At 40.6% G+C, this 19,980-nt stretch overlaps 1 protein-coding gene across 19 annotated transcripts in view; it reads right to left on the bottom strand.

Moving 5' to 3' along the window:
• LOC116843453 (SET and MYND domain-containing protein 4) overlaps positions 1-19,980 on the bottom strand; it is a 291,340-nt gene that overhangs the window by 43,802 nt on the left and 227,558 nt on the right. For all 19 annotated transcript variants that reach the window (XM_032813872.1, XM_032813870.1, XM_032813871.1 and 16 more), the window contains one exon: positions 11,904-12,034. In XM_032813872.1, coding sequence (XP_032669763.1) covers positions 11,904-12,034 — 131 coding nt within the window. The remainder of the gene's footprint in view (positions 1-11,903; positions 12,035-19,980) is intronic.

Raw genomic sequence — 19,980 nt, 5'->3', positions numbered from 1 at the left:
TTTGAGTTTTTAATTAAAGAAAATTGATGAATGTGTGTGATATGGCAAATGACCTGCGATGATCTACTGTCGTGTGCTAGCATATTAGATTAAACTGAACAAAAAAGTTCTCTGCTGCTTTGCAAATAACTACGTAGAATTTAGGTTGTTAATTAAGGAAGATCTGTATTTACACGATACTTATTTATACACAATAATGCACAGCTTATCTATAGTATCGCATGTGATTATTCACTAAACTTCTTTAATTAATAACTCGAAATTTTACGTAGTTGTTTGTGAAATACTAGAAAAAGAGTTTCGTCCATTTTGGGCCATTCGCGTCGATCATATATAATTTCATCAATCATATATAATTTTGTAGATAATAATGATAGTATTAAAAAAAAATAGTTTTAGACCCTCAAATCTCCGCCGAAAGTAGTTTTCACCTTCTAATGATGTTATTTTATTTTATTTATTTCGATAGCTCATCATCAGAGCTGTCTAACATAACAAATATATTATTGCTATGCTCAGAAGGTATCTGTATATTATTAGAAAGGATATTTAGCATATCCTAGATACCAAATTATTGACATAATAAATGGAGACAGCAACTCGAATGGAAACTTTACAGTTCCTTTAAATGTTTTATGAAGTAAATATATTCTATAAAATTAATTATAAAATTTATATCATACATAATTAAAACAAGTGAAATATAGCCAATAAGGACCATTCGCCGGATGTTAGTGCAAATAATTTTAAATTACAGGAGAATAACAATGTTTTTGAAATTATAATAACGCATGTGACGAATATTTTTCAGCGTTGCAACGTATGCGATAAATCATTTTTCATTTCAAACTATTTTCTGAATTTTATTTTATTAATATTAATAAATATTATTACCCCTTTTCAATTAATATAAATTGTATATTAATTGATTCAATTTAAGGGAAGGTTTTCATTTAGATACTCAAAAAAATAAGAAGTTTTCACGAATTTTGTTAAAGAATAAAGATATAAACATAGAGTTTGGACTATATTATTTATCATTACTTTAATTATAAAAAATAGTTGTATTAAAAAAATTGAAAATCTATCGCCTAAGTTTTTTATGCTCAACGTGATGTTGTTGTATGCTTTTAACTGGTAGATATTGTTATAGCACCTGTAATGATTTGAAATAAATAGGACGAGAACATTTCAAAACTGTATTAAATTTAATGAAATATAAATCTTTGTTATATGTATAAAGTTGAAATTTAAAATGGCGGTACTTTGATTTACAATTCATTTTTCTACTCTTTTCCTTCTTTATTTAGTGCCCCTAAAACAAAAGTTGCAATCTTTTAACAAATCGATTAGTAAAACTGAGAGATAATAAAATTTTCTATGAGTTTTAGGAAAGATTTTCCTCAAGCGGAACTAAAAAATAACACAATATAAGAAAAAATTAAACTATTACGATATTTTCCTGTTAAAAGGCTAAATTGAATGAGAATAAGTGAGATTCATAGTGAATTTAAATGTGGTGGTGTTAAAATTGAGATAATTAATTTAATTATTCAGACATGTTAAGACATAGATTAAACGAGCATGTCGCTGCCAAAGTTACGTGCATCTGCCTATCTGGGAGTACCCAAAGTTCTGACAAACGACGAACCCGACAACTTGCCGACACATCAGGGATGTTGCTCCCGTCTCCGGGTCGGAAAAACTCGCTCCCCGTGTGGCGCGTCACCAAATCTACACCCGCGCGGGGGTGGCGGTCGAAAACACGTCCGACACGTCGCGCCTTTTGCACTTATCGCGATATCGAGACCCCAGCTTCCCAGGTGCGCGCATGAATCAGACGATCGCGTCTGGTAGTTGGAAAAGCGCTACACCACTTCCGCCGATCCTCTCTCACCCGCTCACCGGAAGCGAGCGCGGCCGGAAGACCGCGAGAGGAAGAAGTTTCTCATTCTGAAGGGAGGCGGCGGGAGGGAAAGGACGACGGGGAAGGTTTGCTAAGCTCGCAAGTACCTAGGGGTAGAGAGGGTGGAGAGGGGAGTCCAGCCTTATCGAGCGAGCGGCGGGAGAGTCGATTTTCTGGAATTCGCGGCGATCGCGAGTCCGGGCACGCGTGAGTCCGCGCGGCGCGGCGCATTGCCAATAAAGTTTCGTGGGTTAACGCGGCGCAGGTACGCTCGATCTACTAACGCCGATAACTCGATTCCCCATCGATCTCCGCGGGCGGGGGATAGCGTGGAAGGAGCGACAGAAAAAGAGTGAAAGAGAGGGAGGGAGGGATAGGTAGAGAGAGATAAATAGAGAGAGAGAGAAGGCAAGAGACGCGGTGTCGTTTTCCGCGGAGAGAGAGCTGTACGCCGCGATGCGCCTGTACGGGGATTCAATTTGCTATTCTCCCGATCCTGCCGACGACGCCGTTACACACCTCCTTTCCATCGGCGCGACGCGGATTCTTCGCGGACGAAAAGCGAAAAGCGGTTAGACGCAGCGGGCGCGCGTAAGCGAGCGCGGGCGGCTGCGGCGCCATATCGGAGGTGCCAACCAGCCAGCCGCTGCGGAACGTAACCGAGTTGGCCGTCGGAGTTGCCGCGAACGAAATTACGGGGTTGCGCGATCCGCGTGCTCGCGCGAGCGACGCGGCAGGGTAGCAAACGAGGGCGTTCCGCGAGCGATCGCACGAGTGACGCGCCTTATCTCGTCTTAATCGCGAACGATCGGGAACATGCGTCGTATAATGTTGTAGCGCTCCAGCGATATTCCACGTCTACACACAGAAGAGTATCACTGTACTGCTAAGAGAAAAGCGATTACTCAGTTTACATTGCCTCTTTTACGTGAGGTGAACGTGCCAATCTCCGGACACGCATGTAATTCGGAAGATTTTTATCGTCTTAGCCTTTAATCCTATAGCCTCCTAAAATCAAGAGGTTACGTAAATTCTAGATAAATTTTGCCCAACTTTTACTTGCTCATAACTTCAGGAAATTTATCAAAATTCTATACTTTTTGGTTTAATCAACGTAATAAATACTGAGGAATCTATATCTGTTAATGCTTTTGCGATTCGATGCGGCTGAAAAAAGTTATAATGAAAAGCAGAACACATATTTTTAAAAACGGTATTGTTTGAAAAGTTAATCTGAATAACTTTTATCCATGCTGATATACATTTTAAAAGCGTGGAAGAGGTCCGAAAATGCATCGACGATTTCATCGACTTATAGCTCGACAAATGGAGAAAAGTATTAGAAAATAATGGTGAATATTTCGAGCATTGACATGTTTATTTTTTTTTTGTAAATAAAGGCTTCAAAAACATCGAATTTCCAAAAAAAACATTGAATTAATTTGCGCACCTAATATATTTTGAATCCTAGTAAATTTATCATTTCTACTAAGAATTAAAACAAAAATTCGGTTTGCTTATTGCATATAATCGAACTAATTGCTTTTTCTTCAATAAAGTTGTATAATATTCTTGTAAAGAGAATAAATTCTTTTTCAGAGCACGTGACTATTTCTATTATACAATTTGTTATGAGTATCTCCGAATTAACTTCGCACCTAATATTTAGAATAAATGTAATGCTTATGATGAACTTATGATTTACAGATATACGAAAAAAAAACAACTTTGTTAGTATAACTGAATTTTTTGTTATCTACGGATCAGATGTAAAACTTGATTGTAGGAACAAAAAGATTTCTGTAGGAAGTTTCTATTTAGGTCAATTGCTTTCAGTTACCTCAAGCGAGTTTTAATGTAGCTGAATGTTCAGACGAACATTTTCGGTCACAGTAACTTTGGAGCTATTATTTCTTTTTTTTTTGTTTCAGTGAGTTTTTCGTCTGTTTCCCATTCAGTTGTACAAACTAAGAACTCTTTTTCCGTATATATTAACTTATAAAATACTTTAAATAAATAATATTTATCTGAATATATTTTTCTGTGTGTATATACACTAAAAAAACAATCGGGTGAGAAGAATCTTAGAATTAAGAATGGTAAAAAAGGCTGTTTTTTGTCTATCGAGGTAAACGTGAAAATGTTATCAGTTCTTATTAATTTGACCAGCTGAATACAGTAGGGCTATTAGAATTGCAATTTGTAGAATTAGATTTTAGGAGAAAACGTCTTCCATTTTGAGATTAAAGTTCTTTTAAAATATTTCTCCAGACAATCCTCCATATCGTTATAAATATTGCCGAACCTGTCGATATTGTAGGAGGAAATTGCTATCTGCAAATACGTAAACCACAAACAACAAGTGCAGGATATTTTTAATATCAATTAACTGGTTGACTTCGGATATATAAAATGCCGAATTCCCAATATGGATTCAATATATATATTATCTAAGTGAAAAGGTGTTTTATCATCGATTTTGCTAGGAGAAAAAAAAATAATACTAAAACTTAATCTATTTTATATTTTCCTAGGTATTTGAAGTTAAGATTGAAGTTGAAGATGAATTTATAGTTTTTTTTTAATGGGACATATCCAATATGGCGACTTCTTGAGACAAAATTGAATGATTTTAATTGTGTCATCCTATAAAGTTGCAAAACATGGAAATTCATACCTAAAACCCAAAAATCTGCTAATCTAAAAGCCTGATAAAAGATAATAAACATTATCAAAATAACCCTAAAATAGAATAATTTTAACGTTTAAATTCAAAACTTCGTCATATTGGATCCGCCATTTTAGATATCGGAATTCAGTCATTTAGTTGATACTGAAAATATCCTGCACTTGTTTGTGGTTTATGTCTTTGCAGATAGCAACTTCTCTCTTCGATGTTGGAGTCAATCAGTTGGCAATGTCACGGTGTCACGAGTTATACTTGCGATGAATCACTGCGAGTGCGCCACCGACGAGCGTTCGGCGAAACGTCGTAGGCCCGCGGTCGTCTTTTGATCGACGTGCTCGTAATGCTTGTGTAGTTAAATCGCACTAGAGCCGGGAGGAACGAGTGTAAGAGGAGGAGCAGTTTACAAGGGGTATTAAAATCCGTAGAGTGGCAGCCGGAGAAATGCGATGGATGGTGAGAATGCAAGTTTACGCGACACCACGGTACCGACGCGCGCCGTCGCGGTCTTAAGCCGGGTTTCACGAATCACATATTTTGCAGGCGACGGCGGCGTGGCTTTTGTGACGGCAGAATCGCGCCCGCCCGTGCCGGTGAATAGGATTTTCGCCGACAATGCCCTCGACGACGAGGCGAAACTCGATATCGTTCGCGAAGTCACCGCGCGCGGCGCGGAATTCCCCACTGCGAAGAATACGCGGCTCATCGCTCTTCCCCCGCCGCCCTTTCCTTCCTTCCTTCCTTCCTTCCTTCCTTCCTTCCTTCCTTCCTTCCTTCCTATCGCTGCGGTGTGTTTATGACGTGTGGGTTGAACACGAGACAAAGTATATGCATCGTGAGCGGATGCGTTATTTCACGCGCACTGACGTGCCTAAACGAACGGCAATTAGCTTGAGGCGAAGGCGCGACATGTTGGGTCGCGAAATATATATATGTATATATATATATAATAGTAATGTAGAGTAGTAATGAATAATAATAATGTATATATTAATTTATAGAAGAGAAATTTATAGAAGAGGTTATATTATGAAGATGTATGTTCTTTCTCTCTTTTTTTCACCAGAGATCTTAAACGCAATACTTTGTGGACACGGAATGTCCTACGTATTAGGTGTACAACTTTGCTGCCGCCGTTTTCCTATAAATGGCTTTAGCGGTAAGTAGTGGTCGAAATAAATAGATCATAGCCATCATACAATAAACTTGGGCATCTGTCAACATAACCCCATAGAAACATTAGTCGATTTGTGTTATCGATTGAAAATGTTAGTTTACGAGCCATATTCTCGTCATTTGCGGGAGGTTTTAATTTTCTACTTCAATATGAAGAAATCTGCGGCTGAGGCTCATCGAATGCTCTCAGATACTTATGGTGAGGCCGTTATTAGTGAAAGAACATGTCGTGAGTGGTTTCAACGCTTCAAGAACCGTGATTTTGACGTCGAAGACCGGTATAGCGATGGAAGAAAGAAAATTTTTGAAGATGCAGAATTGGAGGCATTACTTGATCAAGACTCGTGTCAAAATCAAGAAGAATTGGCACGATCATTGGGAGTGACTCAACAAGCCATTTCAAAACGCCTCAAAGCCATGGGAATAATTCAGAAGCAAGGAAATTGGGTGCTATACGAATTGAAGCCGAGAGATGTTGAACGGCGTTTGTTTGGTTGTAAACAGCTGCTTGAAAAGCAAAGACGGAAGGGATTTCTGCATCGCATTGTGACTGGGGACGAAAAATGGGTTCATTACGATAATCCCAAGCGCAGAAAATCATGGAGAGTTCCCGAGTGTATGAAGTTGGCACCCCACTTTTTGAAATTTATAATTTTGAAAGTTGTTCCAGATTGTTCTGACTTTGTACCACATTATTCCAAAGTGATATTGCTTCATTCGAAAAAAATTATTTTTTGAGCTGGCACCCCACTTTTCGAAAATCAAACATTCTGATACCGCAATAGATTGTTCTAGTTGTTCCAAACATTGTTCCAAAAGGACAAATCCGTAAATTGAATTATAAGTCCAAAAAATGAAAAAAATGTTTTTGACCTGGCACCCCATTTTTTGAAAATAAAGCATTCCGATACCGATATAGATTGTTCTAGTTGTTCCAAAAGCACAAATCAATAAGTTTAATTATAAGCCCGAAAAATTAAAAAAAAGTTTTTTGACAAACAGTCTATCGGACCAAGAGTAAACTTATACTATCTTTCTTGTTCCAACCGAGATCTTTTTGTTCTGAGTTGTTCTAGGCTTAAGAATTATAGTTAAGAATTATAGTTAATTAGGTCATGCTCTGTATTTGGTGGGACCAGCTCGGTGTAGTGTATTATGAGTTAAAACCGACTAAAACAATCACAGGCGATCGGTATCGAACGCAATTGATGCGTTTGAGCCGAGCATTGAAAGACAAACGGCCGCAATACAACGAGAGACACGATAAAGTGATTTTGCAGCATGACAATGCTCGACCCCATGTTGCGAAAGTGGTCAAGACATACTTGGAAACGTTGAAATGGGAAGTTCTATCCCACCCACCGTATTCTCCAGACGTTGCTCCCTCTGTCACTTGTTTCGATCAATGGCACACGGCCTGGCTGACCAACACTTCCGGTCTTATGAAGAAGTAAAAAATTGGATCGATTCGTGGATCGCCTCAAAAGATGACCAGTTTTTTCGACGTGGGATTCGTACACTGTCCGAAAGATGGGAGAAAGTAGTGGCCAGTGATGGGCAATACTTTGAATCATAAATGTATAACCAGTTTTTTACAATAAAGCCTCGAATTTCGGAAAAAAGCGGCGGAAGCAAAGTTGTACACCTAATAGAAAAAAAACAAACACTAAATATAAGAAATTTTTTAGTATATTAGAACAACATAGACGCGCCATTCAGTTCGTGTATCATAGATATTAACTATAATAATATTAACAAAACCACAAGACCAAAAACATAAGAAAACTTCAATATCTTCTGTTATAGTCTTCTTTCTCTCTTTCCCTTTCATTTCCTTTTCTCTCTTTTTCTCCTTCTTATATTTTTTCGCTCTCTCCTCCCTCTTTTTCTTCCTTTCTCTTTCCCTCTCTCTTCCTCCCCCTCTCGCTTCCTTTCACTCTCTCTTGCTCTCTTTCCATATTTAATCTTTATTATCAATCTCCACTTTCCACTTGTCTCTATTCTTGAACTCCATTCTTAGATCGCCTCAATTCTTGACCTCTACTATTGGATCACTTCTATTTCTTGATCGCTTCCATTACTGGATCGTCTCCATTCCTGGACCGCCTTCATTACTGGATCGCCATTACTACTGAATCGTTGCGTATATCGTTTTTTGTGTTATTGAAATATAAAATTTGCAAGATTATTTGTATACAAGCGGGAATCAACGAAACATGGCGGGCCAATCAAAACGCATTACCTCATGGTCAGTCTCTGATTCAAAGATCTCTACAATCGACCGTTCGCGATTATCTTGTGAACGTTACGGAAAGGGATGTGAGCGGACAATGCGTGAACGCATCATGTGCGCTGTCGTCTTTTTCTTGTCGAAACAATGTTCGCGAAATTTTCCGAGATAAGAAATGCTTTCTTATCTCGTTCCATTCTCGCGTGAAGGTTTTGTCGTGAGCGATGACGTTTCGGAGGGGGACATGAACGGACGCCTTCAAATGTATTGTAAACCGAAATAGAAATTGGAAAAAAGTTGGGCAGAGCAAATGGAATCTATTTGGGTTTTCCAGTTACAATCACAACTTTATTTATTTGAGAAATCGGAATAGATTCCAATTAAATCTCAGAAAATTTTCTACAGTCGGGATAAGAATGGGATTCCCAATTGGGGTATCAATATGATACACCTATTTAGGACAAGTTTGAATAAACTGATTGGGACCTGCGCGATACTTGGGAATGTTTGGAAAATTTTCACGCGGGTCATAATTATTTTAGAGAATCGGACAGAATCTCAATTAGATCCCAAAAGATTTTCTATGCGGTTGCCGGCGCGTCCACACGTTCGCTCCGGGATCGAACACGCGGACACGAAACGGTATCGGGGAATCGAGTTGCGTCTGTCAATTCTCTGTATTTTTGCCAGTCACATTTCTCCTAATTAATAGCGTTAGATCGTTAAATCTGCTTGGCGTGTAAAAAACAAAAACAACACAAACAACCAAAACAAAAAAACGAAATCAAAACCGAAAAAGATAACGCGCGTTGTCCGCTTCCCACGATTCCCGTTTCCACGCTTTACTATCACCGCCACTGGTGTTCTGGTCGTCTTGGTAGTACGCGAGATGTATATGCGCCGACGACTATGGATTACCGGTTACCATAATTCTTATTATACACTGGGGATCCTCTCAACGACATGCTCCTTATTCCAGCCGGTGAACTCGAAAATGACGTATCCGGGAAGCCGTCTCTGGGATAGTTCTAAGCAGTCAATAGACAAGACAATGCCGAGGAGCGCATAATCCGGAATGGTTCCTGCATTTTGACGTCGGATACAGGTTTCCCAGACGAGAGAGAGGGGCTAGAGACATTATTATTCCGCCTTTATTGCGGACCCCGAGTCTCTCTCTATCTCTCGTGCTCTCCGTCGGTCTCTCACTCTCTCACTCTCTCTCACTCGCCGCCTGTGTCTCTGTCTCTCGCCGGTAACGATATTGACGCCAGTCTTGCCTCGCTAACCTTCTTGTTATCCCCGCAGATTACACTTAGAGCCGCCTCCGCGATAACGTTACGCGGCCGCGTAACACGCCGTGCGATACAACTCCCGCGTTGCCAGTAATGCGTCAGCATATGGCGCCGTAATATCTTATCGTTCGTGGATAATCAGCAGCTTACCACTGCGTTAGACGCGTATCCGGCGGCCCGGAGAATTCGCGGATTTCTAACGTTGTTACGTATTAAAGCCCGCGCGAGAGCGGGCGCGCTTCGGGACGATCTGCGATTCCGCGACGCGGGATTCTATTCTACGTACGTAAGGCGCGCGTGCGCGCACTCCGGACGACTTATAATTCGCGACAGAATTCTATTTGTAAGAAAGCGTTTGCATAATCAGAATTACACTCACAGACGCAGCCATGCATATGCATGCAAGCATTTACATTTGAGAATCTCCGAAGGCCTTCCGTATACAGCGCGGAAAATTGCGAACGAAATCCCGCGTCTCCCATACCGTCGCGAGAATTACAGATCGTCGTCGTAACGATAATCGCCCGCTGCTATCGCTCGCGATGATATCGTATATACTGCGCCACGTGTGCCTTACCGTTATAATTATGACGAGATTTGTACGGGATTTGTATGATATTTTCCGCTTCTTTCTCACATAGTAAAAAATAAAGCGTCGTCTTTGTATCCGAGGAAGTTCACCTTAAATTTTAAATAGAAGTAACTCATTCGTTATGAATTACTTTTTGATAAACTAGAAGTATAAATTAATTGTTGTTCACACACTTTTTTGCATTTAGTTTGTTGTTTTGATTTTGAAAGTACAATGTAACATGAAAAATAATAAAGTATACGCGAAAAAGTAGTTAAAATATTAAAAAATACGCGACAGAGCAATTAGAATAACTTGCGAAAAGTAATGGAACATTTTTATGTTTCTATGATGTGCACGTAAAAATTAGTGTATTTTCACGCGATTTTTCAGTTGTCTAACACATCAATGTACATGAAGTGAAAATAAAATGTTATTAACGCTATCAAAAGTGAAACATCAAGATATATGAAATGAAATGTTATTTTAATCGTATTTAGAATCAAAGCATCAAACATAAATGTAAAAAAAGAATATGTAAGTGTCAATTAATTAACTTTTTAGATTATCCATAAATAGCACACGACAAATGAGTTATTTTTATTTATAATTTAAAGTGGACTTTTTGGAGAGAATATGAAACTGACATTTTATTTTTTACCGTGTACATACGTATACGCACATGGAAAAAAAGGTTTGGTTGAATTAACCAAATATGTGGTCCAATATGAACGATTCAGATATTCCGATTGAAGTAACCCGAATTCTGTTTAAATCAATCAAAAATCTTGTTAACTTAAACAGAATTCGGGTTACTTCAATCGGAATTTCTGGATCGTTCATATTCGACCAGATATTTGGTTAATTCAACCAAATCTTTTTTTCCGTGCAGGGTCGAAATATAATTAACTACCTACAAAAATATATCATTCTACTGCTGAGAAAAGTAATTTTCTTCTTATTTTCCTGCTTTTAAGCAATCATTACCTTCAACAACGAATTTTTTTTTGTTAACGGCCTTAATACTTATTACAAATTTTAGAAAAACTCATTATCATGTACTCAAAAGAAGAATTGATTCTCTTTACAAGATTATTATAAAACTTTATCAAAGAAGAAGTTGGCTCGACTTCATATAATAAGCGAACTGAATTCTTGTTTTCATTTAATATTCTTGATAGAAACTTACAAGAATTTAGAATGTTTTTTGAATAGATTTGACAAATTTATACGAGAAACATTTGATAGAGTCATTTAATAGAAACATTTGATTTGTGAATATACAGGGTGTATCTCAGAACAACCTCCGAAGTTCTCGTGGAAGAATAATACGGATTGAACATAAAAGTCCTATATCGTTTTGCGATATTCGCAATTATCGAAACATTAATTGAAGAAGATTTTTGAATGATCAAAGAAACATAATAGATATAATAGGTCGCGAGATATAATAGATGAATTGTAGTGCGATATTTGTCATTGTGTGTTTGTACACGAGATCAAACTGAACAAAGAAAGTCCTTTACTATTTTAATAGCTTTATATATTTTAATTATTAATTAAAGGAGAGATTGGCGGATGCTTGCTCGTGATAATATAATGTTATCTAATTAATAACTAAAAATCTACAAAGTTATTAGGAAAAACGTAGAGGACTTTTTGTTCAGTTTGACTCAATGTACAAGCACACGACGGCAGATGTCGCCACTACAGCTCATCTGCCATATCTTGCGTGATCATTCACAAATCTTCTTTAATTAATATCTCAATAATTATTGCGGATATCGCAAAATGATATAGGACTTTTATGTTCACCTTAGTCGGCACTATGCCTCCACGAGAGCTTCAAAGGATGTTCTAGGACACCCTGTATAAACTCATGAAACAGGTAATATTTATTTGAACGCGGTACGAATAATTCTGTGTGTTATAATAGTAAGAAATACATGAGACACACAGTACATACGAGAAAAAGTCACGTCGGAGGTTTCTCCAACGAGGGAGTATCGCGAATTCACGCGGCGGAGAACGTGAGAACGTACCTCCTTGACCGTCCAAGATTAACCGAGCTACCCTGTTGACGTCGCTGCTGGCGGGATCGAAGGGCGCCAGAGAGCTCTCGTTGCTTCGCAGGAAATCTTCGCACTCCTCCCTCCTGCGCCGCAGCTCCTGCCTTTAACAATAAAAGCGAATACGAACCTGTGAGAATCGAACGGTTGCTCGTGGCGCGCGGCTCGCCTTCGCGGCTTTCAAGCGCCCGCTCGCGTCGTTGATTTATTTCGCATCGCTGATTAGCCGGGCCCGAGAGTGCGCCCGCTCCCCGCGCGGCTCTATTGTAATTAGCGAAACATTTGCAAGTCATTTACAGCGGGAAGGTGGCGCGAGAGCGTTATGAATATTCCACGTATGTCCCGCGTGTCGCACGCCGCGGCACCGTACTTCCGGATAAACACTCGCGAAGCCGACGAGCTTGAAATTACTATCTTCTCGAGTTTCACGAAGTAGACGCAAATACTACGGAGTTTCGCGACTGCGAGATATGTACTCCCCGTTATATACATATAAGCATATATCCGGTGTACAACATCTATAGGATGTTTGACGTGACAGAAGCACTATTGATACAAAGATCGTGCGAGTGCACACAAAGATCGATATACAGAGAGAGAGAGAGAAAGAGAGAGAAGGAGACACGGATTCTAGATATGTACGTACATATATTCATAATTGAGAAATTTCGCGGAGCAGCATTGAGAATTTATCGTACGCGATGGTCTAGCGGAAAAATGTTGCCGTGTGGAAACGTCTCTTCCCCCCTTCCGTCGCTTTTTCCAATAATCTTCCAGAAAAATGCTGCCGCTCAGAAATAGCGACGCGTGGCTGGCTGCCGCGTATTCGCGCCAGGATATGTACACACGTTCGATCGTTCGTCCGTTTCTACATGAAGCTCTCAAACGTGCATGTAGTAGTGCAGGCAGTAGAAATCGCGCGAAAAATATCGTGTATTGTAATTTCTCCGTATAGAAATTCCCCAAGATTTCCTCAGGTACAAATTTCGATTAGAATGTCCATATCTGTCCCAAAATTGATCGACCCACTACGGTATCAAATTGGGAATTCCATTCTTGTCTCAAAACGTGCGGTCTTTATATTTAGAATTGAAACAGAAATATTATCGAAACTTGCGCTTTTTTTTTCAGTCGATAACGTAGATTTATTTTTGGGATATCAAAGGGAATTTCATATTTATACCAACTGCCGCATTCAGCAGAATAAAAAAATCAAGAGAATAAATATTTTAACTCTACAACACCACATTTGGATGTACCACACCCATGCTATTGCTGAAACGTTCGCCGTTTCTATATAGTGAAATGTAGGGGGTCGTCGGGATTGGAGGGTAAAAAAGAAGGTCTGTCTTCTCTTTACGATTCTCTGTCCGATCTGCTGTTTAGCAGATGTAGGAGACATCATTGAAATCAATCTTGACGTTAAGATTCTTCACGTTAAAATAATATATTTTTTCATTATTCCACACTTTTCTGCAAGCTTACATCCTTTACCTTTAATAAATGGCAATCGGTTTTATACAATATGACATTACAAAAAAGAATAAATTTTTAAGCAAATAGCCTTTTTGTGATTCAGGAAATTTCTATTCAGATTTTTTGCAAAATTAACTTTTTTTTATAAAATCTTCGTCGTAATTAATGATGTTGGCGTATTCTTGACATTTTCAAATTAAAAAATAAATATGTTAAAAATATCTATTTTTCGTCATATTGATAGTTGAAAATAGTTGGGTTACACTACAGCCGGTGTAGTGAAATCGGGATTCGAAAGAAGTGGTATTTTAAAATACTTGAAGGGAATTTTACTGAATAATTAAATTATTTGATAAATCTACACGTTTTGCTCAATTTTAAAGTAAGATAAAGAGAGAATATCGGGAAAACTTTGAATATCCCATTTAGAATGGAATTTGTGAGAGATTACATTTCTAATCTCCAGATAGAAATTTCCCAATATTTTCCCAACAGATTCTAAAACAGATTAAAATGTCTAAGTTTGTTCCACAATTGGGCATTTTTTACTACTACAATTGATCTCACTATAGTATCAACTAGGAATCACATTCTTGTCTCAAACACTTTCGTTCTTTATCTAGAATTGAAACAGAAATACTATCGGAACTCGCGCTTTTTTTGGTCAATAACATCGGTATATTTTTATAGTTCTAATTATATTTTTATAAACGGGTCACTTTACTTTTATATTGACTAATGTATTTGATAGAGTCGAAAATCAAAATAATAAAATATTTTTAAAGCACTCGAAGGATTTTATTGAATAATGAAATTATTGGAAGTCAGTATATGTTTTGTTTAATTCTAATCTAAAAATAAAGACCAGAAAAAATATTGAGAAAGCTTTGGGTCTATTTAGAATCATATTATATATTCGAAACATTGCATTTTTAACTCCGCATAGAAATTCTTCAAAATTTACCTAATATAGATTTTGATTTTGATTTTGATGTTCTAATTTTTCTCAAAATATTTGCCATCACTACAATTAGCTCCACTACAATATCAATTGGAAAATTCGTTCTTTTATTCCAAATATAAGTCCTCTGTCTAGAATTGAAACAGAAATACTACTGGAACTCGCGTCGGTATGTTTTTATGACATCAAACAAGTGGTCTGTTCTTTTCAGCTGCACTGGTGCAATAAGTTAAAGTAAAATAAAATATATTTGCCTTACTCTAACTTATTGCACTAATGCAGCAATGCAGCTAAAAAAAAAAACAGATCCAAGGAATCCCCGATTTTTATATCGACTACAGTATTCAAGAAAATAAAAGAAAATAACAAAAAAATACAATATTTTTAGAACACTGAATATTTTACTCAGTAATGAAATTATTTGGGAAGTCAATATGTATTTTATTCGATTATATTGCAAAATGCAGACCAGACAAAATATTAGGAAAGCTTTGAGTTTGTCACTTAGAATTTTTAGAACACTGAATATTTTACTCAGTAATGAAATTATTTGGGAAGTCAATATGTATTTTATGCGATTATAATGCAAAATGCAGACCAGACAAAATATTAGGAAAGCTTTGAGTTTGTCACTTAGAATCGCGTGTTTGAAACATTGCACTTCTAACGCGCGCGCGTAAACCCATAATTACTTTGGGGAATCGGACTGGATCGCAATTACATCCCAAGAAATATTCTATACAGGGATACGACTTGGGATGAAGGCGCGGCACGCGAATTTCGCTGAATCTACCACGCGGCACACATCGCGGTCCGATGACCGAGGATGAAAATTAGTGCTAAACGGAAATAGCGTGTGTGTCTCCCTATCGCTGTGGTCCGCGAATCCGTAACTTCCTGCCGCGTGTATGCACGCACGTAAATTTCTCGCAAGCCGAAGGAAGCGGCGACATAAATCGTGGCGCAGGCACGGTTTCGCGACGGAAATAAAAGAAGGGAGGAAAAAAGAAGACAAAGAAAAGGAACGAATGGGAAAAAGAAAGAGAGAGAGAGAGAAAGAGAAAGAGAAAGAAGGGAGGATGGAGAAGGGAGAAAGAGGAAGAGAGGGAGAGAGTGAGGAAAAACGGGAAAGCCGCGCCGCCAGAGAAAGTCGGTTGGAAATTACAATATTCATTTCGATAAGAGAAAACGGCGCGATCGCGTACGCTACTCTCCCTCACCCGCGCGTGTTCGGAGAATAATTTATTATCTCGATGCTCCGGCGAATTACGAGAGCTTTTGCGAGAGCGCGCGGCTCTCTTTCGCCACGGACAGCGACGCGCGTCCGACACGTTCGAGCATAAACACTCGTATGATAATGGCGGCGCAAAACACAGCAATGATTCGCCCAATTAAGACCTGACATTGTCGATAATTAGCGACATCGTTATTCCGCGATAATTTGATTTAGGAAGTACGGCCGGAACACGCGGTGAGTGCGCTGACAATGATATAAAGTCGGATCGGGGTTAGTAATTGAAACCGTCCAGGACGAGGAGGGGCGGAGGAGGGAGAGAGGGAAGGGGATAAATCGGTCAACAGAATAATTTCTCAACGATGAAATTAACGGTCGCTCTCTATAACATCGTCAATGCGCGACGGCGAGTATTCGTTTAATGCGCGCTCATCATAAAATCATCGCGAACCGCTGCCGCTTACCAATTTCGTCATCGGAAATCTATCTCGTCGTGTCCCGATAAGAGAAAAGGAAGAGAGGGACGGGGGCAAGAGAGAGAGAGAGAGAGAGAGAGAGAGAGAGAGAGAAAGAGAGAGAGAGAGAGGCTGCGTCCCGCTATCTTCTTCTTGTTCGCCGCGCGCTAAATCTTACTCGCCGCTCGCTCGCAGGCTTTAAATATGGAAAACGCGAATACGATATGAGATACGGGGATAATATTGAAACGTACACGTCCGTCGGGCACGCGAGAGCGAAAATATATCGACGCGAACGCTCGCGAGCTAAGGCCAAAGCGCGGTTTAACCGCCGAAAGGGTTGCTCTATTATTTTGGATTTTCGTCGTGGAATTGTTCCGCGGCGATTTGATACGCGCGGCTCGCGCTGACGAATGGCCGCTGACCGACACCGTCACCATCACCATCACCGCCACCATCGCCATCATCACCGTTCTCGGGTTTGGTATCAAACATTATCCATTATTAAACACACTGCAGAGTGCGGCGTGTGTCCGTCAATTTTTCGATATTTTTCTGGCTCCGCGAACGCCAGTACCCCGGCGTCACCCAGCCCACACCCTCGTACTCCATGTACTGTACCGGGGGAAGAGGGTGGGAGTGAATTTGCGCGTTACCTTTGATGCACAGCTCGATATGAGACGCGATACGATATCATTCGCTCGCCCGCGCGAATTCTTTTCACTGTTGCGGCGCGCCGAAGGGTTCTAAGGATGTCGCAGGCAGAGTCCTGCAATTCAAGGTCCAGTAGTGTCCGATCCAGATGGACTCGTTACCAAATGTAACTCAGTTTAATGTCAGTGTCTTTGCATACAGTTAAATCCGAAGCTAGCCCGAATCAGTTTCTTGTCAAGGTAAGAAAGGTCTGATCAAGAGGATCCCATTTTACAAAAGGGGATACAGATAAATCCAGATTGGGTATTATTGGGCCTTGATTTTCAGGCTAGTCGCACGGAGAATGTGTCTGTTGATTGCAGTTGATAATTGCACGAGATGAGGAACAGACGCGTCCGAGGATAGCTCGCGAGGGAGCAGATACGTTGGTGAACGCGGATTTTTCGCAGGTGAAGATATTATCCGCGGAAGTCGTTATCGACTTTCAACGACGCCAAGTATTTTTATAAACGGATTCCGAATGGAAAATATTTCACAGATTTCCAATTTCATTCCAATAAAATTGAAATCGAGGTCATTCAAAACTGAATAAAAAGAAATGAGACATTACTATCTTTGAAACTTTAATCTTTAAAAATTTTTGCGAAGATTCTAAGAATGTTACAAAACGCGCAAAGGATGTTCCTATCGATTGCAGTTGATAATTGAACAGGATGTCGAGCAACAGCCGCGTTCGAGGATGGATCGGGCGCGGATTCGTCGGTAAACTCGACGCCGGTTTTTCTCAAGCGAGGATATCACCTGCGGACGTTGTTATCGAGATTTTTCACGGTGTCCAGTATTTTTCTAATAGCGTTTTGAGTTAAAAATTCCGCGGAATTTCAATTTTACTTTAATAAAGTTGAAATCAAGTTCACTCAAAGTTGAATTGAAATGAAAAATTATTTACAAAAGAGGATACAGTTTTGTAAAGAGACGTTATTTACCTGCTTCAATCCGCAAAGATATGTCGGATCTTTTACATTCCACGGTTTTCCTGCCGAACGCCGCACATGTATCGAGAAACTTACCATTCCGCGGCGCAACTCTTTCGCGACGAGTCGTCGAATCGAACAAGGCATGTACTCCAATCTCCTCGCCCGCCTTAGCAGCTCGTGCGCGCGCGCTCGTGTCGAAGTAATACGGCGGCGGTGGTGGTGCTGGGCGATAAGTAACGTCGTACAACGCCGATATTTCGGCGGTTTTGTTATTTCTCCCGGCTGTGAAGGGAAGGGGGAGAGAGAGAGAGAGAGAGAGGAAGAGGGGGAGAGGGAGAGAGAGCCCGGAGGAATTTCTCTGTATAGCGTGCGGAAGAATCGCGAAGCGAGAGAACGTTTCGCGATTTTTGCCTCCACCCCCGTCGGAAATCGTCCACACCATCCTCCTTCCCTCTCCCCCTCGACGACGGAGGAAACAGCGTAGCTCTGTTTTTCCTATAAATTGAATTCGGCGCACGTCGGATATTATCGGTTATTAAAAGCAGCCTAGTGTGCGCGCGCGTGATCTGTCGATATTTTTCTGCTCCATGAACATTCTTTGGAAACTCTCACCCTCCTACGCACACACCCTTCTTCTCCCTCTCTCTCTTTCTCATTCCCTCCCTTTCCCCCCCTCTCTCTCTCTCTCTCTATCTATCTATCTTTCTCTATTTCTGTCTCTCTATCACTCCCACCCTTCGCCGTCCTGCTTTGCCTGGGTTAATTCCGGGGTTACTCGGAGTAGGGAAGGTCGGCGGTGTCGGCTTCGGATCATAGCCACGCAATATATAGATCGGAGCGACATATCGATCGATGTGGACGGGAGTGGAATAATAATTTGCACTGTTATTGCGAACCCATCCGGTGAAATCAAACCGGGCCGGCGCGCTCGCCCTCTCTCTCTCTTTCTCTCTCTCTCTCTTTCTCTCTCTCTCTCATTCTCCCTCACTCTCTTGTTCCCTCTTTCCCTGCGTCACTGTGTCCTGCTGCCTGTCCTGGCCTTCCTCTGGCTCTCTTTCTCTCTCTTCCTTCAGCTTTTCTCGTTCTTTCTCTCCCTGTGCCAGCTCTTCTCGTTCATTGTCTCCTCCCTTCGCTCTTTGCCGACTGTCCTCTCTGTCTCCTTTCTCTTTCGTCCGTCCTTTCTTTTGAAGGTAGAGTAAATGCTTCTATTGATCCTTTCTCACCCTCTCGTTCTCTTTCCCCAACTCCCCCCCTCTCCCCCCCCCTCTCTCTCTCTCTGCTGTTTCCTGCACCGATTTCTACACATACACACGTTAGGCGCGCGCGCGCTTTGTTCGGCGGATGAGTGGAGTAACTACGAATATGCGAATGACAAGTGGCAATCGATTGGAATTCATCGTCTCCTCCTCGGCGGCGCCCACCTCGTCGACTCGCGAAGACGCTTCGCGTCGTCGATGGAAAAATACTCTCGACACACACTCGTCACGTCGCAATGGCTTCAGTCGTAATGGCATCCTCGAGACAGAAGCGAGCAGGAGAAAAAGAGAGAGAGGGAGAGAGAAAGAGAGGGAAGCGACATCGCATAATCCCGCGCGACGCCTTCGATTTCGCTTAATATCCCGATCAAAATCGCGAACGTCGTCAAGAGACGTCGTCGTCGTCGTCATCGTCGTCGTCGTCGTCGTCGTCGTTTCGCCGCAATCTCAAATTCATAAATCTCAGAGATATATATTTTCCTCGCGTTCTCCCGTATTATCGCGCGATTTATTTTCGTCGTCGCGCTCGCAACTCGCGCTCGTAACGTACCAGCGTCCGTGCAATTAACATTTCTCCGTTTTTATATCTAGTACTCGTGTAAAAACGTAATTTCGCCCCGTCAAAGGGAGATCGGTAAATAATTAATTAATTTCGCGAATAACTTCGCTCGCGCAATTTTCATGTTATTCTTGGAAGTCTCTCGCTCGCGCGAGAGGGAAAGAGTGAGAGCGAGAGAGAGTGAGGAAGTAAGAAAGAGGGAGAGAGAGAAGAGGGACGGTCGGCGAAACCGTGGGCAAGGTGAGCAATCTTGGCCGACGTGAAGGAAGTACGGGCGTATGGTTTACTTCAAAAACTTTTTACCGATAGCGTAGCCAGCAGGCAGTTTAAATAATCTTTCTGGACGCGGATATTAAATTTCTTACCGTGGTGCGCGCGGTGAGCGTGGTCCGTGGCAGTCGGTTTAAACGGTACACTTTGTTCGTCAGACCGCATTGCTGTACATATATATACATGTATATACACACACACACACACA

The sequence above is a fragment of the Odontomachus brunneus genome, unplaced genomic scaffold (genome assembly GCF_010583005.1).
Source record: "Odontomachus brunneus isolate Ranch 3 - 2012 unplaced genomic scaffold, Obru_v1 Obru_scaffold_033, whole genome shotgun sequence".
NCBI lineage: Eukaryota > Metazoa > Arthropoda > Insecta > Hymenoptera > Formicidae > Odontomachus > Odontomachus brunneus.
Note: the sequence above shows the minus strand (reverse complement) of the source record. Positions and strands in the feature narration are given on the sequence as shown.